The sequence below is a fragment of the Erythrolamprus reginae genome, chromosome 9, assembly GCF_031021105.1.
Source record: "Erythrolamprus reginae isolate rEryReg1 chromosome 9, rEryReg1.hap1, whole genome shotgun sequence".
In the NCBI taxonomy this organism is placed as follows: Eukaryota; Metazoa; Chordata; class Lepidosauria; order Squamata; family Dipsadidae; genus Erythrolamprus; species Erythrolamprus reginae.
In genome coordinates, this window is record NC_091958.1 from 51,649,327 (window position 1) to 51,676,099 (window position 26,773).

Genomic DNA, 26,773 nt, shown 5'->3' on the forward strand with positions numbered 1-26,773 from the left:
CTCCTAACCCCCAATATTTTCCTCTTAGACTGTCCACTGTTGACCTCTCCCAATTCCTAAGAGGTCAGTAAGGGGCGTGCATAAGTGCACCAGAGTGCCTTCCGCCCCCTGCCCTAATGTTTCTCTCTTACTACTATCATGTATATAAATATTGTTATGTCTTTGTGGAGGAGGAGGAGGAAGAGGAAGAGGAGAAGGAAGAGGAGGCAGAGGAGGAAGAGGAAGAGGAGAAGGAAGAGGAGGCAGAGGAGGAAGAGGAGGAGAAGGAAAAGGGGAAAGAGGAAGAGAAGGAGGAGGAAGAAGAAGAAGAGAAAAAGAGGAGGAGGAGGAGGAGAAAGAAGAGGGGGCAGAGGAAAAGGAAGAGGAGGAAGAGGAGGAGGAGGAGGAAGAGGAGGAGGAGGAAGAGGAGGAGGAGGAAGAGGAGGAGGAGGAGGAAGAGGGGGAAGAGGAGGAAGAGGAGGAGAGGGAAGAGGAGGAGGAGGAAGAAGAAGAGGAAGAGGAGGAAGAGGAGAAGGAGAAGGAAGAGGAGGAAGAGGAGGAGAAGGAAAAGGAAGAGGAGGAAGAGAAGGAGGAGGAGAAAGAAGAGGAGGAAGAAGAGGGGGCAGAGGAGGAAAAGGAGGAGGAGGAAGAGAAGGAGGAGGAAGAAGAAGAGGAAAAGGAGGGAGAGGAGGAGGAATAGGGGGCAGAGGAGGAAGAGGAGGAGAAGGGAAGAGGAGGAGGAGAAGGGGAGGAGGAGGAGGAAGAAGAAGAAGAGGAAAAGGAGGAAGAGGAGGAGGAGAAGGAAAAGAAGCTGTGCTTTCTCAGCTCCACTCCACTCAAGATCATCATATATTCATGGAGAATGAAAAAAAAGGGGACTTAAAATGCATTTACCTTGTATGCAAACAGACAAACCCACCCCTCCCTGCATCAAGTCCTCTTTCCACATAAGCACTGGTGAATTATGAATGAAGGCTAGCGGCCCTGAAGTCCTCTGCTTATACATTTTTAAAAGCAACTTTCCATTTCTGATTATGATGTTCTCAGCCCTCAGATCGCCTTCAATGGCCAGAGAGGGAAAAGAAGAGCTGAACATATGCGGAGTTTCTCCATCGGAGGATGTTTCCAGATGTATCTTCCGACGCTGCTGTCTTGCAGCCTCTCCAAATTTTCCAGGAGGGACCGAAGCAGCTGCAGTTGGAGCCAGGACGATGGGTTGAGAAATGCCAGCTTCCCCTCCGTCTGTTTGCAATATGGGTGGTTAAAAGGGTCTGAAGCTCTAGCAGAAGAACTGGAATGATTTTTGGAACGAGTTACTTCTTATAGCAAGAACTATATATATATACTGCTTCATTGTGCCCCTCTCTAAGCGGTTTACAAAGTCAGCCTCTTGCCCCCAACAATCTGGGTCCTCATTTGACGCACTTCGGAAGGATGGAAGGCTGAGTCGACCTGGAGCCAGTCAGGATTGAACTGCTGGCAGGGGCAATGTAGAGTCAGCCTGCAACACTGCATTATAACCATTGCACCACAATGGATTCCTTCCTTCCTTCCTTCCTTCCTCTCTCTTTCCTTTCCTTCCTTCCTTCCTTCATCTCTCTTTCCTTCCTTCCTTCCTTCCTCTTTCCTTCCTTCCTTCCTTCCTCTTTCTTTCCTTTTCTTCCTTTCTTCATCTCTCTTTCCTTCCTTCCTTCCTTCCTTCCTTCATCTCTCTTTCCTTCCTTCCTTCCTTCCTTCCTCTTTCCTTCCTTCCTTCCTCTTTCTTTCCTTTCCTTTCCTTCCTTTCTTCCTTCCTTCCCAAGGAAGCAGACTTAAAGCAGACTTATATATCGCTTCATAATGCTTGACAGCCCTCATCATTGCATTGCCCCAACAATCTGGGTCCTCATTTTACCCACCTCAGAAGGATGGAAGGCTGAGTCAACCTGGAGCCTGGTGAGATTTGAACACCTGGCTGTGGGCAGAATCAGCCTGCAATATTTCACTTTAATCATGGCAGGCAGGCAGGCAAGCTGGTGGGAGGGGAGGAAAGGAGGGAGGGAGGGAGGGAGGGAGGAAAGGAGGAAGGAAGGGGGGGAGGGAGGGAGGAAAGGAGGAAGGGAGGGAAGAAAGGAGGAAGAGAGGGAGGGAAGAAAGGAGGGAGGGAAGAAGGGAGGGAGGGAAGGAGAGAGGGAGAGAGGGAGGAAGGGAGGGAGGGAGGGAGGAAAGGAGGGAGGAAAGGAGGGAGGGAGGGAGGAAAGGAGGGAGGGAGGAAAGGAGGGAGGGAGGAAGGAAAGGAGGGAGGGAGGGAGGATAGCAATAGCACTTACATATTGCCCTCTGTAGGTGGTTTTACAGGGTCAGCAAACTGCCCCCAAGAATCTGGGTCCTCATTTTACCCACTTCGGAAGGATGGAAAGGTGAGTCAACCTTGAGCCCATGAGATTTGAACACAAAACACAAGAAAGATAATCCTGCTTCTATCATTTTTCTATCTTTATGCTACGTATTTTTTAAAAAATAACCATAGCGTGTTGCATTTATGAAATGAATGACCTACGACAGAGAAAACACATTTTTATTTCTGCATGCAACAAAAACGTTTGAACTCCCTCCCAAAAAAGATGGGTCGAAAAGCTCAATAAATTATGTGCCGCCGCATATTTTGAGCGACAGGGAGCCGCCGCAGAGAGAAAAAAGAGCCCACACGCGGCTCCAGAGCTGTGGGTTGCAGATCCTTGAACGAGGCTCTAGCTCCCCCTAGTGATGAACCTGGAGCATCGTTGGATTGAGAGGTTTAGTCTCCCATCCCTGGAAATAGATTTTGGAAAATGGTGAGTGACAGGGAAAGCAACACAAGCGTCAGAGATGGCCGATAAATGAACTGGGCACTGTGACTTCATGGGATGGAAGCCTCCCTTTGTCAATCTAGAGCTGGGTGGCACAGTGGTTAGAGTTCAGCACCCTGCCCCAGCACCCATCTGTCCATCACATTGTCCAATCAATGCACCGTCCCAACTGGAGATGTCTCCCAGAAACACCCGTCCAGGTGCAGGGTAGAGTGACCTTGACTCTCAGAGAAAGGAATGTTATTTTGACTACATATCTTCTAATTTTTGCCCGTGTGAAAGAAAGAAAAAAGGAGGGAGGAAGGGAGGGAGGGAGGGGGGAAGGAAGGAAGGGAAAGAACGAAAGGAAAGAAGGAAGGAAGGAAGGAAGGAAGAAAGAAAAGGAAGGAAAGAAGGAAGAGAAAGAAAGGAAGGAAGGAAGAAAGGAAGAAAGGAAGGAAGAAAGGAAGAGAAAGGAAGAGAAAGAAAGAAAGAAAGAAAGAAAAAAGAAGGAAGGAAGGAAAGAAGAAAGGAAGAAAGGAAGGAAGGAAGGAAGAGAAAGAAAGAGAAAGAAAGAAAGAAAGAAAAAAGGAAGGAAGGAAAGAAAGAAGGAAAGAAAGGAAGAAAGGAAGGAAGGAAGGAAGGAAGGAAGGAAGGAAGGAAAGAAAGACCCAACTGCAGCAAGATCAATTTTCTCTCATTTTCTTTCTTCTGGATTCTGTCTTTCCCTCCCCTTTTTCCAGTATAATATTTTTTTTTATTTTCTCCAATATAAAGCAAAAAAATATATATAGTTATGAACACAACAGCGATGCTTAAAACCAATCATATCTAAACTTTTCTTATTACTCCCTCAATGAAGGCTCTTATCTCTCCTCATCTAATTTTTTCTATTCATTTTGCACAACATTATCAATTCTTTAAAAATCTACGTAAAAATTCTTCCTCTCCGTCTTACTATAAAAAGTTACATCAATGCAAAGAATAATAAGATCTCGTTTATCAAAATTTTAATATTGTATCATATAGCTAATTAAAAGTTCTCTCTATATATATCTCTTTAGTAAAAAAAACCCTATTCATAATATATCACCTACTTCATAAAATAAAGTTTGATATGTTTAAAATCTAAACAGTAAGTAAATTTTGTATTATATCGTTATATAATACAAAATTTCACCAGAAGAGCCCTTCACTCCTCCACTCGAAACAGAATATCCTACGAAAATAGACTAACAATCCTGGGCCTGGAAAGCTTAGAACTACGGCACCTAAAACACGATTTGAGTATTGCCCACAAGATCATATGCTGCAACGTCCTACCGGTCAATGACTACTTCAGCTTCAACCGCAACAACACAGGAGCACGCAACAGATTCAAACTTAATACGAACCGCTCCAAACTTGACTGTAAAAAATATGATTTCAACAATCGAGTTATCGAAGCGTGGAACTCATTGCCGGACTCAATTGTGTCAACCCCTAACCCCCAACACTTCTCCCTTAGACTCTCCACGATTGACCTCTCCAGGTTCCTTAGAGGTCAGTAAGGGGCGTGCATAAGTGCACTGGTGTGCCTTTCGTCCCTTGTCCAATTGTCTTTCCTTTCTCTCACTTATCATATATATTTTCTTTTTTTTCATATATCCTCTCCTCTGTTCTGTCTGGGTCCCCCCAGACGCCAACACCAACCAAAAAGAGTAGCCAAACACACTGGTAAAAAGCAAAGGCAGTTTATATAATTCAACGCAAACACAGGTAACAAAAACTGTTCTTACAGACAGGAACACTATGAAGCTTCACAGAGGTTTCACGAAGGCCAAGCAATAAAACAGGATTCTTGCTGGCAAAAACAACGCTGGAGATAATAAAACCCACGCCTCCCCCAAGTCTTCCAGACTTCTAGGCCACAAGCCAAGATCAGAGACGCCAAGAATCGAAGCAAGGTCACAGGACTCCCAGTTAATAACTCTCCACAAGACTGTAAGGGCGGGCCTGCCTTTTCAACCCTGCTGAGGAGAACCACACCCAAACCCAGCTGTTGCCAATTCGGGGATGGAAATACCTTTCTAATTGGCCCCGTCTTTGAGCTGCACGTCGCTGCCTCATGTCTATTATAGCCTGTGCGTCTTCATCCAATGAATCCAGGCTACTAGCTGGGGAGAGCCCCCCCTCCCCGGGGGTCTCTGGCTGCTCTCCCTCCTCCTCTTCCTGACGTTCCTCTCCCCCGTCTGCCTGGTCCTCCCCTTCCTGTTCACTGTCCTCCTCCTCTGGGCATGGATCCGGCAGAGGTCCAGCCGTTCCCTGAGGAGCCTCAGGCTGAATCACAACATCCTCTAAGTTCACTTTACCCTTATATATATTACTACATGTCTATTTTTCTTCCTATGTATTTGTGTATTGGACAAATGAATAAATAAATAAAATAAATATAGTGCTACCACCATTTCTCATCTTTGCCATCTGGCTTCCTTTTCCTTTTCAAAAGTTGGGCTAGCCCTCTGCCCAACCTGCAGAATGATAAAGTATTTCTTCTCCTGGGCTGGGGACGGAGAGAATCCTGCACCAGACAAGGGCTTGGCCAGGCTTTGATAAACCAAATTCTTATCAGATTGCGCCCTCTAGAGGAAACCGAGTCAATGCAACCTCAGCTTCTCTCCAAATACTGTACAGTGGTACCTCTACTTAAGAACACCTCTACTTAAGGACTTTTCTAGATAAGAACCGGGTGTTCAAGATTTTCCACTTAAGAACCAGAGCCCGGGAAAATTTCCCAGGAAACTTGAGAGCAGCATGAAGGCCCGGCCAGTTTCCTGCCATTCCCCTTTAATCCCAACCATCCCAGGCTTTTCTGGGCTGCCAGAGGAGGCTTTCGGTGACGCTCAAGGAGGCTTTGGAAGCCCAGAGCAAACGGAGTGTTTTCCTTTCTCTGGGCACTTGGATGAGGGAATAAGCCTCTGCCAGCACCCAGAGAAAAGAAACACTCCCTTCGCTCTGGGCAGCGACTGTCCTCCTCTTCTTCCTCCTCCTCCTCCTCCCTCCCTCCCTTCTCCCTCCCTCCTTCCTTTTCTCTCTCTCTCTTCTCTTTTTCTTTCCTCTCCCTTTTACTAACAATTAGGAAATGATCCACACACAAATATATACAAACACACAATCCCAACTTCATGAACAGATAACAGCTGCAGGTGAAAAATGCTTCCCAAAGCTGTTGTCGTGATAAAACATCCTAATTTCACCCAAAGCTTTTTCTTCCATTTGGGTTCATGTTGTTTTAACCATGTGTGTGTGTATATATATATATATATATATATATATATATATATATATATATATATATATATATATATATATATATATATATATTTGTTTTCGTAGATTTTCACGGGTGCAGGTATGACGGTCTTGGCATATTCGGGTTTCTTCCCGTGTAGGATTCAGAAAATTCTGGCGATGTTTCGACGAGGTCCCACTCGTCATCTTTAGGCTGGAAACCGAGTCATTGTTTTCCTTTTCTCTTTGGCTGTTATAATTTTATCAATGTCACTGTAACCTAGCCCGGTTGTGATTGTAAAATTTATATATATATGACGGTCTTGGTATATTTACATATATACCTGTTGTGGTTAGCTCTGGTCCAGCTCCTGCCCCAAGGACTGTGGATGTGGGGGAGACATCCATATGCTGCAGGGCCTGTTTTGCTCCCAGTGGAATCTGCTGATGAAGGCTCCTCTGACCAAGAAGACATGAGTGACAGGGAGGAAGAGAGTGTGACAGACAGCTCAGAAGGAGATCAATTATCTAGCTCCTCCTTGGATTCAGAACAAGAGTGAATGATACAGCCACGCATGTGGAGAGCGATGCATAGGCAGCAACAACTGAGAGATTATTATCAAAGAAAGTGAGGCCACCTTTGGTTGGATGGGGCTGTGGTAATTAGTGAGGCTGTTATAAAGAGCAGCGTGTGGGTTTGGCCATTGTGGAGGATTATCTGATCATTGTGTTTCGTGCCTGCTTTGCTGACTTAGACCTTGGTGTGTTGCTTTTTCCCCGCTTGGAAACTAAACCAGAGCAAAGTGTGTTTCACTTTGTGAAAGAAGAAGGACTGTGAATTGCCTCAGAGCTGCAAGCTAAGTATCACAGGACTGATAAGGGACTTGTACAAATTACCAGTTTGTTTGGAGACGAGGGCTCTTTGCTATACCAAAAGAGGGCTTAGGTTAAGTGAATTTTCCTTATAAAGAACATTGTTTTGAATTTTCAAACGTGTGTGTGTCTGAAATTCGTATCTGAATTTTTGGGAGGATTCTGCCAGAGAGCTTGACAGAACATATACCATTAACTATAACAAACCATCCAGCACAAACCACTGTAACAAAACCACACCCATGCAAGGGTGTTACATCTTATATATAAGTTACAGCCAATCAGGTTGCAGCACAGTTAGCAAATCCATGATTGCATACTGATTATGGCTTACATCGGCCTTTCCTATAGTTGCAAACTATTTATGTGCATTGTAATATTACATCAAGAAATAAACTTATTTCCGACACCCTCACCTACACCTCTGTCAGAATAAAGCTGAGGGGGGCCCTGGGAGGTCTTCTAGTCCAACCCCCCCTGCTTGCACAAGAGACCCTACCCCATATACCCTCCTATCAATGTGAAGAAGAAGAATTGACAAGAAGAATCTGAACTCCAAATACGAACTGAATAATCAAATTATCACAGATAATCCCCACTCGGTTAAAGACCTTGGTATATTAATAACAAAAGATTTAAGTGCCAAAGCCCAGTGCAACAATATAGCCAAGAAGGCTTCAAGAGTTGTAAACCTAATCCTACGTAGCTTCTGCTCTGGCAATCTCACACTACTTACCAGAGCTTACAAAACTTTTCCCAGACCCATCCTCGAATACAGCTCATCTGTTTGGAACCCATATCGCATCTCAGACATTAACACCCTTGAAAATGTCCAAAGATACTTCACCAGAAGAGCCCTTCACTCCTCCACTCGAAATAGAATACCCTATGAGACTAGACTTTCAATCCTGGGCCTAGAAAGCCTAGAACTAAGACGCCTTAAACAAGATCTAAGTATTGCCCACAAGATCATATGCTGCAACGTCCTGCCTGTCGGTGACTACTTCAGCTTCAACCACAACAACACAAGAGCACACAACAGATTTAAACTTAATATTAACCGCTCCAAACTTGACTGTAAAAAATATGACTTCAGTAACTGAGTTGTCGAAGCGTGGAACTCATTATCGGACTCCGTAGTGTCATCCCCAAACCCCCAACACTTTACCCTTAGATTATCTACGGTTGACCTATCCAGATTCCTAAGAGGTCAGTAAGGGGCGAGTACAAGTGCACTAGGGTGCCTTCCGTCCCCTGTCCTATTGCTCTCCTATATCTCCTATACCTTTCTTCTATTCCTATATCTTCTTTTCTATTCTTTCCTAGATATATTTTACTATGAGTATCTCCTCTATAACCTTCATCATGTATTTTACTATGTGTATATAGATATATACCCACTAAAACCCTCATTGTGCATTGGACAATATAAATAAATAAAATAAAATAAAATAAAATAAAATAAAAATAAAATAAAATAAAATAAAATAAAATAAAATAAAATAAAATAAAATAAAATAAAATAAAATAAAATAAAATAAAATAAAATAAAATAAAATAAAATAAAATAAAATAAAATAAAATAAAATAAAATAAAATAAAATAAAATAAAATAAAATAAAATAAAATAAAATAAAATAAAATAAAATAAAATAAAATAAAATAAAATAAAATAAAATAAACTGTTGAATAAGGCGCCTTTCATTTGATGTCCCTCTTTGGAAACCACCGCAAAGCATCTGTTTCTGGCTGTGTATGTGTGTGTGTGAGTGTGTGGGGGTGGGGTGGGGTGGGGTGGGAGAGGGGAGGGGAGGGGAGAAAGAGAGCGAGAACAAGAGAGGAAGACGATCAAAATTGTTACAGGACTGGATGCCAACACACAGGCTTATTAGCTAAATTCGCCCTGTAGATCAAAGCCCACACATGGAGCACTCTGGCCTCCAGCTATTATGCTTTCAAATTTTTTTCCCTGAAAAAAAAACCCCAACAACCTTCTGACAGTGGTTCTGCTTTGAGAGCACCCTTTCCTCCCCCACCCTCCGTTCAACTGTCCATCCCCAATTTGTTTTAAACCAAAGGCTGGCCCCTGTACAGAATTGTCCCAAGACTTTTGATGGTTAGGGTTAATTGACCCACCAAGATTTCAAGGAGAGAGAGACAGACAGACAGACAGACAGACACAGGGACACAGAGAGAGAGACAGAGACAGTGAGAGGCAGAGACAAAGAGGCAGAGGGAGACACACAGAGAGAGATGCACAGACAGAGAGAGAGACAGAGGCAGAAATAGACAGACAGAAACGGTCACAGAGGCAGAAAGAGACAGAGACAGAGAGAGGCAGAGACAGAAATACACAGAAAGAGGGGCAGAGAGACAGACACAGAAATAGAGAGAGAAGGAGCGACCCAGAGACAGAGAGAGAGAGAGACAGACAGACAGACAGAAATAGAGAAAGAGACAGACAGACAGACAGACAGACAGTGAGAGACAGTGAGAGACAGAGAGAGGAGAGAGACAGAGGGAGAGACAGAGACCCAGAGACAGTGAGAGAGACAGAGAGAGATAGAGGCAGAGAGACAGAGACAGAAATACACAGAGAGAGAGAGAGAGAAGCAGAGAGGCAGAAATACAAAGAGAGAGGGGCAGAGAGACACATAGAAATAGAGAGAGAAAGAGAGAGAGACAGAGACAGACAGAGAGACAGTGAGAGACCCAGAGAGAGAGAGAGACCCAGAGACAGAGACAGGGAGAGAGACAGAGAGACAGAGACAGAAATAGAGAGAGACAGAGACCCAGAGACAGAGAGAGAGACAGAGACAGAGATACAAAGAGGGAGAGAAAGAGACAGACAGAGAGAGAGAGAGAGAGAGAGAAGCAGAGAGACAGAAATACAAAGAGAGAGGGGCAGAGAGACAGACACAGAAATAGAGAGTGAGAGAAATAGAGACAGAGACACAGAAATAGAGAGCGAGACACAAAGAGAGAGGCAGAGAGACAGAGACAGAAATAGAGCAACAGAGACACAGAGACACAGTGAGAGACAGAGAGAGAGAAAGAGACACAGAGAGAGAGTAAACTCCAGACCCATCACTCTCCCTGTGTCCCTCTTAAAAAAAAAACCTGAACCCAGAAGACCTCAAGGAAGATGGAACAAGCCCACCTCTTCAAGCCCATCAGCCTTGCCCGACTCTCCACGGCAGGCAAGCGAAGTCTAAGAGGTCCTCGCTCGCTTGGGACCACCCAAGCAGATCCCCCGGGTGCCTCCTTCGTTCACCAGGGCACAGTCGCTGAGTCGAAAGCTTTCTGGGGAGCTTTGAACCTTCTGGTGAAGGGAGATGGTCACCCAATCTCAAGGTTCCTTTCCTGCTATAGCGCATTGTTGGACACAAGGCAGAAGGGAGAAGAACCAACCTATGGGGAATATTTTGCCCGGGACTGAAAGCTCCTAAAGAAAGTGCAAGGGGTGGGTGGGTAGAATTGTCCTGTGTGTATATGTGTGTGAGAGAGAGAGGGAGAGAAAGAGGGGGTGGGTGGGTGGGTGGGTGGGAGGCGGGTGGGAGGCAAGAGAGGGAGCAAGGGAGGTGGGGAGCATTCATAAAGAAACACCCCCTCCCCAACCTCTTCCCTCCTTCTCGGGAGCTCAAAGAAACCCAGGAGAAAGAAATGTTTGATAACACACAATACCCTTACAACTGCTTTAATTATGATGCCGACGATTACCCAGTCTGCACTTCAGACGAAGAGAAAAGATTCACGAGACCTGCGTACAGGTAAGTTGAACTTTTTAAGCTAGGTGTGCAGGGATGTGCATAATTTGGGAGCTTGGGAAAATGTTCCTTCTTTCCTTCTTTCCTTCCTTCTTTCCTTCTTTCCTTCCTTCTTTCCTTCTTTCCTTCCTTCTTTCTTTCTTTCCTTCTTCCTTTCTTTTTTCTTTCTTTCTTTCTTCTTCTTTTTCTTTTTCCCTCCCTCTTTCCCTCTCCTCCCTTCCTTCCTTTCTTCTTGCCTTCTTTCTTTCTTTCTTTCCTTCCTTCTTCCTTTCTTAGTTTCTTTGTTTCTTCTTTTTCTTTCTTTTTCCCCTCCCTCCCACCTTCCCTCTCCTCCCTCCCTCCCTTCCTTCTTCCCTTCTTTTTCCTTTCTTCTTTTCTTTTTTCCTCCCTCCCTCCTTTCCTCTTCTTTCTTGCTTTCTTTTTTCCTTGCTTTCTTTTTTCCTTTCTTATTTCCTTCTTTCATTTCTTCCTTCCTTCTTCCTTTCTTTTTTCTCCCTTTCTTTTTTTTCTTTCTTTTTTCCTCCCTCCCTCCTCTCGCCTTCCTCCCTCCCTTCCTTCTTCCCTTCTTTTTCCTTTCTTCTTTTCTTTTTTCCTCCCCTCCCTCCTTTCCTCTTCTTTCTTCCTTTCTTTTCCCTTCCTCTTTCCTTTCTTTTTTCCTTTCTTCTTTCCTTCTTTCCTTCCTTCCTTCTTCCTTTCTTTTTCTCCCTTTCTTCTTTTTCTTTCTTTTTTCCTCCCTCCTTACTTTCCTCTTCTTCCTTCCTTTTTTCTTTCCTCCCTTCCTCCCTTCCTCCCTCCCTTCTCTTTCTTTCTTCCACTATCCTTCATAAAGATCTCAGCAAGTGGTACCGAGACAAGATTAGAAACTTGATCGGGTTTTAGATTTTCTATTTTCGTAGGCGAAAATAACCAGCCCCCCCCCAATTTTTAAAATAGCTCTTTGGGTGGAAAGGGCAAATGAAGGGAAACGTTAGACCGAGGTGTCGCATTTGGTTAGGTCAAAAAAAGAGTGCGTTTTGTGCTGCCGCGCACCTCCAAATCTAGACAGGGTTGTGGCTATTGAGACTCAACCTATCTCTTAAATCCCAATTTTTTTCCCACTTAATTTTGAACTTTTGCAACTCAATGCAATGCATTTTTGGTGGGTTTAAATTGACTACCCTGAGAATTTGCCTTCTCTTTCAATGTGAAGAAAGTTGAAAAAAAGAGGGTTTTTTGCAATTTTCATCCAAACAAAAATGAGCTGGACCGGCTGTTCTAACTCTTTAGCTGTTGCTTTTATGATTAAACTTCCTCTTGGGTAAACACATCACACCCTAAGAAGAAAACAAATAAGGATAATTTTTTTTTAAAAAAACTCTAAAATAAAGGGTACTTTTAATTGTTAAGTTCCACCAGGTGGGATATTTGCATTGAATAGATTTGATTCATCCTCACTGAAATTTATTCATCTCGATTAAAAATGTCTCTGCTAATGAAGCCAATGGGATGAAATTTGCTTGTTTTGGAATTCGCTTTTGCTCTCCAATAAAATAATGCACATCAAAGTCAGGGTGCAGAATCTGACCCAAATTCTCCCCCGCCCTTAAAAAATGCATTGAACCCTGGCAACAAACAATTTCTTCTCATGCCAAAGTCACAATCTTCTCCTATTCACAGAAGTTACAGCTACTTTCAGTTGATAAAGTGACTGGGTCTATATTTTTTAAAATAATCATCCCCCCCCCCTTCTCAACGGAGAAGAAAATACAGATTCTATCATAGAACAAAGCCACAGTCATGGTGACTTTTTTTATCAGTGGAATATGCAAGCAAGATATTTATTTTTTTATTTAAATAATAGTTATAATAATCTTCAGAGCTGTTGCCCCCCATTCGGCCAATATGCCTGACTAATCACAGACTTGCAATGGGGATTGAGAGAGAGAAGGCAAGACACTTGTATTTGGGAATAAAATTTAAAAGTCAGTTTTCTACCTGGAAACACCAAGCAAGAGAATGACTGGCTTGGCACATTTTTTATAATGTACAGTATATTTTGAGGGGTATATAGTACATGGTTCTCCTTTGATTGCTTTTATGTGTTTTTTCCATTTTAGAGTAGAGTAGAGTAGTGTAGGGTAGGTTAGGTTAGGGTAGAGTAGAGTAGTGTAGAGTAGAGTAGAGTAGAGTAGAGAAGGGTAGAGAAGGGTAGAGAAGAGTAGAGTAGAGGAATGGAGTGGAATGGAATGGAGTAGAAATAGAGTAGAGTAGGGTAGAGAAGGGTAGAGAAGAGTAGAGTACAGTAGAGTAGAGTAGAGGAATGGAGTGGAATGGAGTGGAGTAGAAGTAGTGTAGAGTAGAGTAGAGTAGAGAAGGGTAGAGAAGGGTAGAGAAGAGTAGAGTAGAGTAGAGTAGAGGAATGGAGTGGAATGGAATGGAATGGAGTAGAAATAGAGTAGAGTAGGTAGGGTAGAGTAGAGTAGAGTACTCTACTAGAGTAGAGTAGAGTAGAGAAGGGTAGAGAAGGGTAGAGAAGAGTAGAGTAGAGTAGAGGAATGGAGTGGAATGGAATGGAGTAGAAATCGAGTAGAGTAGGTAGGGTAGAGTAGAGTAGAGTACTCTACTAGAGTAGAGTAGAGTAGAGAAGGGTAGAGAAGGGTAGAGAAAAGTAGAGTAGAGTAGAGGAATGGAGTGGAATGGAATGGGGTAGAGATAGAGTAGAGTAGAGTAGGGTAGGGTAGGGTAGGGTAGAGTAGAGTACTGTACTAGAGTAGAGTAGAGAAGGGTAAGGAAGGGTAGAGAAGGGTAGAGAAGAGTAGAGTAGAGGAATGGAGTGGAGTAGAAGTAGAGTAGAGTAGGGTAGGGTAGGGTAGAGTAGAGTACTCTACTAGAGTAGAGTAGAGAAGGGTAGAGAAGGGTAGAGAAGGGTAGAGAAGAGTAGAGTAGAGGAATGGAGTGGAGTGGAGTAGAAGTAGAGTAGAGTAGAGTAGAGTAGAGTAGAGTAGAATTTTATGGCAAAGTGTGATTGGATATGCAAGGACTTTGTCTTGGGGCAGATGCTCTCAGTGTACATAAAAAAAACATAAGTTCAGCAAGAATCATAAGGTACAAAACAAAATCATAGTCAGTGTACAAATAAGCAATCAAGTCACCTTAGGAACCAGTCAATATAAATTGTAAGGGTACAAGCAACGAATTACAGTCACACCGTCATTTGTGGGAGGAGATGGGCAATGGGAACAACGAGAAGATTAATAGTAGTGCAGACTTAGGAAGAAGTTTGACAGTGCTGAGGGAAATATTGGTTTAGCAGAGTGATGGCGTTCGGGGAAAAACTCTTCTTGTGTCTAATTGTTCTGATTTTTTGTGAGCTACCCAGGGTTGTTTGGGATTGAATGACCTCTAAGTTTAATCAATCTATCCAATAATATTGCACTGGTGATCTTCCCTAGTTGGGTCATGAAAAGTCTGCACCCAGCTTAGAGAGCACCAAAGACCCCACAGTTCAACCCTCAGCTACAAATATTGGCTCCTAATAACAGTATGGCAACCAAACGTACATTCTGCCTTTCTTACACAATGTGTGAAACCATTCAGTGGCATAGCTATGTCTATTACATCTATCTATTTATCATCTATCTATACATTCACCCATCCATCACTATCATTCATCTTTCTGTCTGTTTGTCTGTCCTGCCCGTCAGTGTATCCACCCATCCACCTGTCCATCCGTCCATCTGTCCATCCGTTCATCCCTATTCTCTCTCTCTCTCATCTATCTATCTATCCATCCATCCACCCACCCACTTATCATCCATCCATCCCTATCATTTGTCTGTCTGTCTATCTCTGTCTGTCTATTGTTCTATCTATCTTTCTATCTATCTATCTATCCATCCATCCATCCACCCACCCACCCACCCATTCACCCAACCACTACCTATCTACCTACCTACGTCTGTCTGTCTGTCTATTGTTCTATCTATCTTTCTATCCATCCATCCATCCATCCATCCACCCAACGTCCGTCTGTCTGTCTGTCTGTCTGTCTGTCTTTATCTATCTATCTATCTATCTATCTATCTATCTATCTATCTATCTATCTATTTATCTATCTATCTATCTATCTATCTATCTATCCGTCCACCCACCCACCAACTACTTACCTACTTATGTCTATCTATCTGTCTGTCTTTCTCCATCTGTCTGTCTGTCTATCTGTCTTCGGAGAGGGGCGGCATACAAATCTAATAAATTATTATTATTATTATTATTATTATTATTATTATTATTATTATTATTATATCAATATAACCCAGCAAACGAGATCACTATGCTGGATTTCGTATTTCATCACCAGCCAGGCACTTCCCAAGCACCTAGGACTGCGTGATGTAGCAGCGAATTATGTTTGCCGATCCCAGTAAAGCGGCCTTTGGCAATTGACAGATGGAGATTTTGTCAATTCCGATGGTTTTCAAATGTCCGCTGAGATCCTTTGGTACTGCGCCCAGCGTGCCAAGTACCACTGGGACCACTTTCACTGGCTTATGCCAGAGTCGTTGCAGCTCAATTTTTAGATCTTCATATTTCACTAATTTCTCTAGCTGCTTCTCCTCAATTCTGCCGTCTCCTGGGATTGCGATGTCGATGATCCATACTTTCTTTTTCTCCACAATCACAATGTCTGGTGTGTTATGCTTCAGAATTCGGTCAGTCTGAAGTCGGATTATTATTATTATTATTATTATTATTATTATTATTATTATTATTATTATTATTATCTAATCAGCAGATCAAGCTTTAAAATAATCATGGTTTGCTGCAAGATGTAAAGCCAGCTATGGTTTGATACAGTAAATTAAATGGAGTTCCACATGGTCCCTTCTGTGTTTCAAGACTTGATGTTGCAACTGATTTGGAAGTTTCAAAAGCTACCTGGTTGAACTTATCAAGCTCCTGAGTTCAAACCTTGTTCAGTTCCTTGTGTTCAAGGAGGCGCACTTAATCTTTATTACCATAATCGCATTCAAGCAGCATCCTCTGTGCCACGAAGCCGACTGAATTATCTCATTTTCCGAGTCTCTCTATATATCATCCCCTTCGCACCCAATGTGGTTGTGATGTCCTTAATTTTCTCATCTTTCTTTGGGCAGCTACATCGCCTTGATCGCCATGGCCATTCAGCAGAGTCCTTCCAACAAGGTGACCCTTTCCGGCATCTACGATTTCATTATGAAGAAGTTCCCGTACTATCGGACGAACCAACGAGCGTGGCAGAATTCCATTCGTCACAACCTGTCTCTCAACAGCTGTTTTGTCAAGGTAAGCCTGCAAGACACACCTGCCTTCTGTCCGTGCACTCAACCTGTTCTGGGTTGGGTCGTCCTTCCAACGTATGGTTGAGGGCGAGTTGATCTTGGTGGTCTGAGAAGAACTTTCAAATTAGAAACATAGAAGATTGACGGCAGAAAAAGGCCTCATGGTCCATCTAGTCTGCCCTTATACTATTTCCTGTATTTTATCTCAGGATGGATATATGTTTCTCCCAGGCATGTTTCAACTACAAAAAGATATTGACAAAATTGAACGGGTCCAAAGACGGGCTACAAGAATGGTGGAAGGTCTTAAGCATAAAACGTATGAGGAAAGACTTCATGAACTCAATCTGTATAGTCTGGAGGACAGAAGGAAAAGGGGGGACATGATCGAAACATTTAAATATGTTAAAGGGTTAAATAAGGTTCAGGAGGGAAGTGTTTTTAATAGGAAAGTGAACACAAGAACAAGGGGACACAATCTGAAGTTAGTTGGGGGAAAGATCAAAAGCAACGTGAGAAAATATTATTTCACTGAAAGAGTAGTAGATCCTTGGAACAAACTTCCAGCAGACGTGGTTGCTAAATCCACAGTAACTGAATTTAAACATGGGATAAACATATATCCATCCTAAGATAAAACACAGGAAATAGTATAAGGGCAGACTAGATGGACCAGGAGGTCTTTTTCTGCCGTCAGTCTTCTATGTTTCTATGTTTCTAATTCAGTTCCTGTGGATTTACCAACCACGTCTGCTGGAAGTTTGTTCCAAGCATCTACTCCTCTTTCAGTCAAATAATATTTTCTCACGTTGCTTCTGATCTTTCCCCCAACTCACCTCAGATGGTGCCCCCTTGTTCTTGTGTTCCCTTTCCTATTAAAAACACTTCCCTCCTGGACCTTATTCAACCCTTTAACATATTTAAATATTTCGATCGTGTCCCCCCTTTTCCTTCTGTCCTCCGGACTATACAGATGGAGTTCATCAAGTCTTTCCTGATAAATTTTATGCACCATTTTTGTAGCCCGTCTTTGGACCCCTTCAATATGATCAATATCTTTTTGTAGGTGAGGTCTCCAGAACTGGACACTATATTCCAAATTACTCTCTGAGATGTTATTGTTGGGTTGATAGAAGAGAAAAGCTGTAGCTCAGAGTTGAACTATGAAGTCCTTGATGGTCTCTGAGCTTGGTTATGGTTATGTTGCAGATGTTTTATGACCCAACAAGGTAACACCATCAGTGCTAGAAGGGAATTGGGTTGGAAAATTTCAAGAAGAGGATGGTTGTGGGGTCCTTGGTGGTCTCTGAACTTGGTGGTTAACTTACAGACCTTTCCCAACCCAACTAGGGAACATTATCTGTGCAATATTAGAGGATTGATTGATTAAATTGAGAGGTCAATCAATTCCAAACTACCCCTGAGTAGCTTGCAAGTGAAAAAGTAAAAAAATCATAAAAAACAGATCAAAGAAGAGCCACATTAGAGATTATAAACCAGAGAGGATGAATTTGAACATTCCAATCCCCTTACAGCATTTTTTTAAAAACAAAACAAAACTTTGGTAATTTTGGAGAAAACCACGATCCTCATTTGAAGAAAAGGTGGAGGGAATGAATGGCTATCAAGTGGAGATGTTTTGAAATATAAGTTCAGTCATTTTATTTGAAAAGAGGAGAGAAAGAGAGAGAAGAAAGAGATAGACAGAAATAGAGAGGGGGAAGGGGGCGGGGGAGAGATAGAAAGAAAGAAGAGAGAGAGAGAGAGAGAAAGAAAGAAGGAAGGAAGGAAGAAAAGAGAAAGGAAGGAAGGAAAGAGAGAGAGAGAGAAAGGAAGGAAAGGAGAGGAAGGAAAGAAAGAAAGGGAGGAAGGGAGGGAGGAAGGAGGTAGAAAGAAAGAAAGAAAGAAAGAAGAAAAGAGAAAGGAAGAAAGAAAGAAAGGAGGAAAGGAAAGGAAAGGAAGGAAGGAAGAGAAAGAAGGGAAAGAAAGAAAGAAGGAAGAAAAGAAGAAAAGAGAAAGGAAGCAATGAAGGAAGGAAAGAAAGAAAGAGAGAGAGAAAGAGAGAAAGGAAGGAAAGGAGTGGAAGGAAAGAAAGTGAGGGAGGGAGGGAGGAGGTAGAAAGAAAGAGAAGAAAAGAGAAAGGAAGGAATGAAAGAAAGAAAGAAAGAAAGAAAAGAGAAAGGAAGGAAGAGAGGAAGAAAGGGAGGAAGGAGGAAAGGAAAGGAAGGAAGGAAGGAAGGAGGAAGAAAAGGAAGGAAGGAAGAGAAAGAAGGGAAAGAAGAAAGAAAGAAAGTATGTGTACGCAGCAGACTGAAGGGGCTATTTACCCTCCAAATGTCTATAATTAGAGTGCCTGGATCTCAGCAACTTGTCATAGCTGTTTATATGAGCCTCGCCATCTAAGTGGTGGCAGATGTGGAGAAGGCAACATTCGCAGCCTACGTGCCGAGAGGTCAGCGACTCTGGGCCACAAACCAAAATGGGCAGCCGTGGCGGACAACCTCTGTCTATAAAGCTGGACCTCCACCTTCTGAGGTCACCACCATCCTCCTAGTTGGCCAGCCTCCTCTGAGCTCCAGTGCACATCCAAAGGAACCTTCCTTCCCCACAGAAACCCTTGTAGATCCCAACCAGACCTTCATCTTTGAAGTTCTCAAATCATGATTAGTTTCCAGACAGGGTGGATGAGATCCAGTGAAGGGCTGCAAAAATGTTTACTACCACGCTGTGGGCGTGGCTTATTTTGTGGGTGTGCTTTGCTGGCCATGTGACCAGCTGGGAGTGGCTTATTTATTTTTTGATTTGATTTGATTTGATTTGATTTGATTTGATTTGATTTGATTTGATTTGATTTGATTTGATTTGATTTGATTTGATTTGATTTGATTTGATTTGATTTGATTTGATTTGATTTGATTTGATTTGATTTGATTTGTATGCCGCCCCTCTCCGGAGACTCGGGGCGGCTAACAGCAATAATAAGACAGCGTACAATAACAATCCAATACTAAAAACGATTAAAAACCCATTAATATAAAAACCAAACATACATACAGACATACCATGCATAAAATTGTAAAGGCCTAGGGGGAAAGAGTATCTCAATTGCCCCATGCCTGGAGGCAGAGGTGGGTTTTAAGCAGCTTACGAAAGGGAAGGAGGGTGGGGGCAATTCTAATTTCTGGGGGGAGTTGGTTCCAGAGGGCCGGGGCCGCCACAGAGAAGGCTCTTCCCCTGGGTCCCGCCAAGCGGCATTGTTTAGTTAACGGGACCCGAAGAAGACCCACTCTGTGATGATCATGTGACCAGGGAAGGTGCTTAAAGGTCATGTGACTGGCTTAAAGGTGGCCAACTTGACGTCACTCACGGCAAGGGTTTGGGGTAGGGTGCCTGGCTTCTCCTTGCCTTAGAGAGATACAATTTCCCCATCTATTTACTATGACTGAACATCCAAAATACCTGTATACTATTTAATTCTATGTATATATGCCATATGTGTACCTACATATTACACACAAGCACACAAAAATATACACTGCTCAAAAGGGAACACTCAAAGAACACATCCTAGATCTGAATGAATGAAATATTCTCATCGAATACTTTGTTCTGTACAAAGTTGAATGTGCACAACAGCAGGCGAAATTGATTGTCAATCAGTGTTGCTTCCTAAGTGGACAGTTTGATTTCACAGAAGTTTGATTTACTTGGAGTTATATTGTGTTGTTGAAGTGTTCCCTTTATTTTGTTTTGAGCAGTATACTATATCTACTATATAAAGTGTATATATATATATATATATACACACACACAGCTCTTCTAAAATTGTACACATTCAACCTCATTTACTGCGATAGGAAAAACATACCCAGAGCTCAGAAGGGGGGAAAAAGAAGAAAAAATTCAAAAAATTTCTACCGGTTCTGCATACCTGACCCAAATTTTTCTACCGGTTCTGCGTATGTGTCCCAAATTTTTCTACCGGTTCTGCATACCTGACCCAAAATTTTCTACCGGTTCTGCATACCTGACCCCAATTTTTCTTCCGATTCTGCGTATGTGTCCCAAACTTTTCTACTGGTTCTGTGTACCTGTCCCAAATTTTTCTAATAATTCTGTGTACCTGGCTCAAATTTTTCTACCGGTTCTACATCCCTGACCCAAATTTTTCTACCGGTTCTGCGTACCTGTCCCAAATGTTTCTAATAGTTCTGTGTACCTGTCCGAAATGTTTCTAATAGTTCTACATACCTGTCCCAAATGTTTCTACCGGTTCTGCTAACCTGACCCCAATTTTTCTTCCGATTCTGCATACCTGACCCAAACTTTTCTACTGGTTCTGTGTACCTGTCCCAAATTTTTCTAATAATTCTGTGTACCTGGCTCAAATTTTTCTACTGGTTCTACATCCCTGACCCAAATTTTTCTACCGGTTCTGCGTACCTGTCCCAAATGTTTCTAATAGTTCTGCGTACCTGACCCCAATGTTTCTACCGGTTCTGCGTACCTGACCCCAATTTTTCTACTGGTTCTGTGTATCTGTCCCAAATGTTTCTAGTAGTTCTGCGTACCTGACCCCAATTTTTCTACTGGTTCTGTGTATCTGTCCCAAATGTTTCTAATAGTTCTGCGTACCTGACCCCAATTTTTCTACTGGTTCTGTGTATCTGTCCCAAATGTTTCTAATAGTTCTGCGTACCTGACCCCAATTTTTCTACTGGTTCTGTGTATCTGTCCCAAATGTTTCTAATAGTTCTGCGTACCTGACCCCAATTTTTCTACTGGTTCTGTGTATCTGTCCCAAATGTTTCTAATAGTTCTGCGTACCTGACCCCAATTTTTCTACTGGTTCTGTGTATCTGTCCCAAATGTTTCTAATAGTTCTGCGTACCTGACCCCAATTTTTCTACTGGTTCTGTGTATCTGTCCCAAATGTTTCTAATAGTTCTGCGTACCTGACCCCAATTTTTCTACTGGTTCTGTGTATCTGTCCCAAATGTTTCTAATAGTTCTGCGTACCTGACCCCAATTTTTCTACTGGTTCTGTGTATCTGTCCCAAATGTTTCTAATAGTTCTGCGTACCTGACCCCAATTTTTCTACCAGTTCTGCATACCTGTCCCAAATTTTTCTACCGGTAGGAGCCCATCACTGATGAGACCCCTATTTCTGAAGGTCCATGATGGACAGCATGGCTGTTTTTCATTTTTATTTTATTTTATTTTTAACAAATCCAGGTTCCCCGGGCGGAAGGCAACGACAAAGGCAAAGGCAACTACTGGAGTTTTGCCACCGGCTGTGAATCGATGCTGGATTTGTTTGAAAATGGGAATTACAGGAGGAGGAGGAGGAGGAGGAGTGTGAAGAGGGAGAAAAAGGGGGCTGGAGAACGAGGCCCCTTGCCCACGTTGCCTCCATCCGAGGTGGCCTTTCCCCAGATCTCCTGTCCAGCTGAGACTTTGGAATCCCAACCGCTCCGATGTTCAGAGCCCGGTGAGTTTTTTCCAAGAGCTTCTGCCGCCAGCCAGCAAAGCCCAAACATCGGAAAATCTGACGCCGAAATTAAATTTAGCATTGATTACATTCTTTCGTCTCCAGACCCACTGCCGGTCCTGCGTTCCTCGTACCATGTGCAAGATAATAAATATCACCTCTTGGATGTTCCGCAGGTTCAGTTTTGGACATTATGAAAGCAGCCTGGGGGGGTGGGACAGAAAATGTCTTGCAGCAAAGCGAATTCAACTTTTGGGAGATGCCCTATGCTCCCCTCTGGGGTTTGAACCGTCTGTTGGGGTTTGGGGGGCTTGCTGGAGAAGACAGTGGGACTCCGGTGGGTCTTTGGCTTCTGGTGCCACGGGGGCATACAACGGCAGAACACGGCTTGGATTCTGGGAGGAGGGAACGGAGTACTTAAAGGTGGACGGGACAACAAAAGTAGGCCCTACCCGGATCGTGGGATCCAAGAAGTTATCAAGGAAACCGGATGCTGTCCCAATACTGACTTGGAATATTAGGAATATGAAACAGACAGCCTTCCTTCCTTCCCACCCTCCCTCCCTCCCTTCCTTCCTTCCTTCCTTCCTTCCCTCCTTCCTTCCTTCCCTCCCTCCTTCCTTCCTTCCCTCCCTCCTTCCTTCCCTCCCTCCTTCCTTCTTTCCTTCCTTCTCTCCTTCCTTCCTTCCTTCCTTCCCTCCTTCCTTCCTTCTTTCCCTCCTTCCCTCCTTCCTTCCTTCTCTCCTTCCCACCATTCATTCTTTCTTTCTCCTTCCTTCCTTCCCTCCCTCCTACCTTACTCCTTTGCTCCTTTCTTTCTATCTTTCTGTCTGTATGTCTATCTTTCTCCTTCCTTCCTTCCTTCCTTCCCTCCCTCCTTCTTCCCTCCTTTCTTTCTGTCTTTCTGTCTGTCTGTCCCTCTTCTTTCCTTATTTTATTTTCTTCCTTCCTTCTTTGAATACATATAGCTAGATGCCTTCCTTCCATTCATCCTTCCTTCCCTCTTTCCTTCTTTTCTTATTTTATTTCCTTCCTTCCTTGAATACCTTTAGCTAGATGCTTTCCATCCATTCTTTCTTCCTTCCTCTTCCCTCCCTCTCTCTTCTTTCCTTATTTTATTTCCTTCCTTCCTTGAATACCTTTAGCTAGATGCTTTCCATCCATTCTTCCTTCCTTCCTCTTCCCTCCCTCTCTCTTCTTTCCTTATTTTATTTCCTTCCTTGAATACATATACATGCCTTCTTTCCTTCCTTCCTTTCCTTCCTTCCCTCCCTTTTTCCATCCATTCTTCCTTCTCTTTTTCATCTCCTTCCTTCCTTCCTCTTCGCTCCTTTCCTCTTCTTTCCTTCTTTTATTTCCTTCCTTCTTTCCCTTCAATCTCACTTTGTCCATCCCTTTCTCCTTCCTTCATTCCTGTGTTTCTTCGTGCCCGGAATGGTCTGCTATGCTTTGTAAAGAATCTGATTCTTCAAGCATTACTCTCACTTAGACATAACAAAGAAATACCAATGTTTCTAATACCCCTCGTCCGTCATCTTGACTTTTTTGACGAATCTCCCGTGGACACTCCGGGCTGTGTGACATTTCCTGTGGGCTCCACAAGACCCTCAATTTGACTACTTATCTTAACGGCATCCCTTCCTCAAACTCCAGAATGATCAGCCAATATAACAATATGACTAGCAAAAAAAAAACCCTTCCCAAAATCCCACAAAGTAGAATCAGGGACAAAGGGTTAAACTTTTCACTGATTTAAGTTTGAGGTTTCTACAGGCTGTTGTCTCTTTCCATAATGTGCTTGTCAAATCGGGTGTTTTGCATTTGTGTGTAATGTACATGGGCACTTTTTCTTCAAATATGCATTTTTGTACATTTTTTTGCAACTACTCCAAGCAGTATCTTCACGGCATTGAGGGATCCGTAGGCTAATTTTTTTTCACTTTTTGTTTCTTTCAGGCTGTTGTTTTAAAATGTAGTGTAATTATTAAGTTTAGGAGAGTGAGCCTGCGGGCCCAGTTCTATAAATGACTTTGGGGCAGTCCCATTGCTTCTCCGCACCCCTAATTTATTGGTAATTCCATTCCATTGGCCTATGGATTGCGAATCAATAAAGTTATATGTTAAAACGGTACACTTTAAAATTTATTGAGAGGCATGGAGATGGAGAGGCATGGAGATGGCAAGGGCACCACAGCTCAGTTCAGGAAATAACACTGACTTTGTACCCCTAATTTTAGAACATAAGAACCTAAGAAGAGCCATGCTGAATCAGGCCAAAGCCCATTGAGTCCAGCATTCTGTGTCCCATCAATTATCCATGGGGATCTTGAGCAGAAAGAGAAGGCAAGACCCTCCCTTTCTCTTGACCCCCAACAAATGGTACCCAAGGGAACCCTGCCTGCCTCAACCAACATAGAGGCAGCACATGGACATCCCTTTCAATAACCACCGATACACTCGGCATCCATGAATCTGTCTAATCCTGCCTTGAAGCTCTCCAGGTTGACAGCTGTCACAACCTCTTCTGGAAGTGAATTCCATCAACAAATGAACCTCTGGGTGAAGAAATATTTCCCTTTATTTGTGCTCACTTTCTTACCTCTGAGTTTTAGGGAGGGCCCCTTACTCCTAGTATTGTGTGATACAGAAAAGAATTTTTCTCTATCCACCTTTTCTATCCCATGCATGATTTTATACACTTCGATCAAGTCACCCCTCAAACGCCGTCTTTCAAGGCTGAAGAGACCAAGACTTTGCAACCTGATTTCATAAGGGAGGGGCTCCAAGGTAAGGGACATTTTCTTTCCCTTACCTTGGTAAGGTCAGTCCTGGTTATCTGGGGGCAGAACGGGGGGTGGGGGTGAGCAAAGGAAGAATTTGGGGCAAGGTGGGTGGGTTTTGGATCCGTTGGTGGCCATTTTGCTCAGGGTCACACCTGCGTGGAAGCAAAAAAACAAAATGGCGGCGACCCTAGAGACACCAACAAAACTGATGCTATAGTAAAGTGACCAGATTATAATATCAGTTAAGCGGGTCACCATTGCGGGGGCAGAGGGTTGGGGAGCAGTGTTGCCTCTAATTTTTTTGGGGGGTGGTGGAAAAGTATAGTGTCTGAGCGAATGAATATAGTGTCTGAATGAATGAATGAATGAATGAACTAACAAACAAACAAACAAACAAATAAAAAACCCACCCTGTTTTGCCTCAGAGAATTTCAAAATAAAATACTGTACTGTGTGTCTATAACAGTGAGCTCATAATAGGGCAACTCTATCAATATCAAAATGCCACTTCAATAGTTGAGCTAGTTTCAAACTAGATTTTGATTTTCTTTCTCTCTTCCTTACTCCCATTCTTTTTCTTTCTCTTTTCCTTCCTCTCTTTTTTCTATCTGTTTCTCTCTCTTCCTCTCTCTCTCCTTCCCTCTCACTCTTTCCCTCTCGGCTTCTGGGCAGGTTTGGAAAACTCTGAGTTGATGATGATTTTTAAGTGAGCGATTGCTCACTGCTCAGCTTAGAGGGAACTATGTTGGGGAGACAGACGGAAGACGGCATGAGCCCAAATTTATGCAGGCTTCAATGGGGCCCTGTTGTAAAGCCTCTTCTCCCCAGAGCCTGGTGACCGAGCGTGTTTCCCCCACCACCACCACCTCAGGTAGTAGTAGAGCATAGCCGAGGGGTGGAGGGAGCAGAATACCACAAGCAGGCGGAAAGCCTTCTGCAGCGAAGTACTGGGCAGCTCCATCCTGGAGAGCGAACCTTTTTTTACTCCTCAGCCGCTACTGTTGGGGTCGCGTCTCCTGGGGCGAATGTTGCGTCCAGTCGAGTCCCTTCCGATCATGCCAAGCTTGGGAGCCGAGGGGCTGCGTCGCCAGATCCCAAGCTCAGCGGGGTCAGATGGGACGATGCAGCTCCTGGGCTCCCAAGCTCGACAGGGTCAGACGGGACTCGACTGGGCGCAACTTTCTGCGTATGCGCAGAAGCAAAATCTCACTTGGACGCATGGGCGCACAAACCAGAGATGCGCACAGCTCAATTTCCACTACCGGTACGATGGCGTCAATCGTACCAGTAGGAACCCGCTACTCAGGGATGGGCTCCTACAGAAACAGCCAGGAACGCAGTTCCGGTAGCAAAATTTGGAGCTCCACCACAGAGCACCCTATTATTTATTTATTTATTTATTTATTTATTTATTTATTTATTTATTTATTTATTTATTTATTTATTTATTTATTCATTCATTCATTCATTCATTCATTCATTCATTCATTTTTTATTTATTTATTCATTCATTCATTCATTCTATCTATCTATCTATTTATCTATTTGTTTGTTTGTTTGTTTATTTGTTTATTTGTGTATTTGTGTATTTGTGTATTTGTTTATTTGTTTATTTGTTTATTTATTTGTTTGTTTATTTGTTTGTTTGTTTGTTTATTTATTTATTTGTTGTTTGTTTGTTTATTTATTTATTTGTTTGTTTGTTTGTTTGTTTGTTAGATTTGTATGCCACCCCTTTCCGTAGACTCGGGGTGGCTCACAACACAATAAAACAGTTCATAACAAATCTAATAATTTACAATTTAAAATATTTTTTAAAAAACCCCATTATTAAGCAGACATACATACAAGCATACCATACATAAATTGTATAGACCCGGGGGAAATATCTCAGATCCCCCATGCCTGACGACAAAGGTGGGTTTTAAGGAGTTTACGAAAGGCAAGGAGGGTAGGGGCAGTTCTAATCTCTGGGGGGAGCTGGTTCCAGAGAGTCGGGGCCGCCACAGAGAAGGCTCTTCCCCTGGGGCCCGCCAACCGACATTGTTTAGTTGACGGGACCCAGAGAAGGCCCACTCTGTGGGACCTAACTGGTTGCTGGGATCCGTGCGGCAGAAGGCGGTCCCGGAGATATTATGGTCCAGTGCCATGAAGGGCTTTAAAGGTCATAACCAACACTTTGAACTGTGACCGGAAATTGATCGGCAACCAATGCAGACTGCGGAGTGTTGGTGTAACATGGGCATACCTGGGGAAGCCCATGACTGCTCTCGCAGCTGCATTCTGCACGATCTGAAGTTTCCAAACAATTTGCACTGAAAGATGTTGAAACAAAATGCACAGTGTGGTAGTAAAAGTTTTGGTAGCCCATCACTGCCGCTACGGAACCCACCTCCGAGTTTGGGGGCAGGGGAGGTTAACGTTAATTGGAAAACACCCACCTCCTGCCCAAAGAAATGAATCGACTCTCTCAAACAATTCCTATTGTTTGACCCGCTTTAT

At 43.1% G+C, this 26,773-nt stretch overlaps 1 protein-coding gene across 1 annotated transcript; it reads left to right on the forward strand.

Moving 5' to 3' along the window:
- The first annotated feature begins 10,592 nt into the window (after positions 1-10,592).
- Positions 10,593-21,685, forward strand: LOC139172686 (forkhead box protein L3-like). Its single transcript, XM_070761924.1, has 3 exons — positions 10,593-10,699; positions 15,832-16,000; positions 21,233-21,685. The coding sequence occupies exons 1-3, from the start codon at positions 10,593-10,595 to the stop codon at positions 21,683-21,685; spliced, it is 729 nt and encodes a 242-aa protein (XP_070618025.1).
- Positions 21,686-26,773: the final 5,088 nt, after the last annotated feature.

Coding starts and splice junctions, on each gene's coding strand:
- LOC139172686 (XM_070761924.1), top strand. CDS start 10,593: ATGTTTGATAACACACAATACCCTTACAACTGCTTTAATTATGATGCC. Junction 10,700..15,831: donor TTCACGAGACCTGCGTACAG/GTAAGTTGAACT, acceptor TTCTTTGGGCAG/CTACATCGCCTTGATCGCCA. Junction 16,001..21,232: donor TCAACAGCTGTTTTGTCAAG/GTAAGCCTGCAA, acceptor TAACAAATCCAG/GTTCCCCGGGCGGAAGGCAA.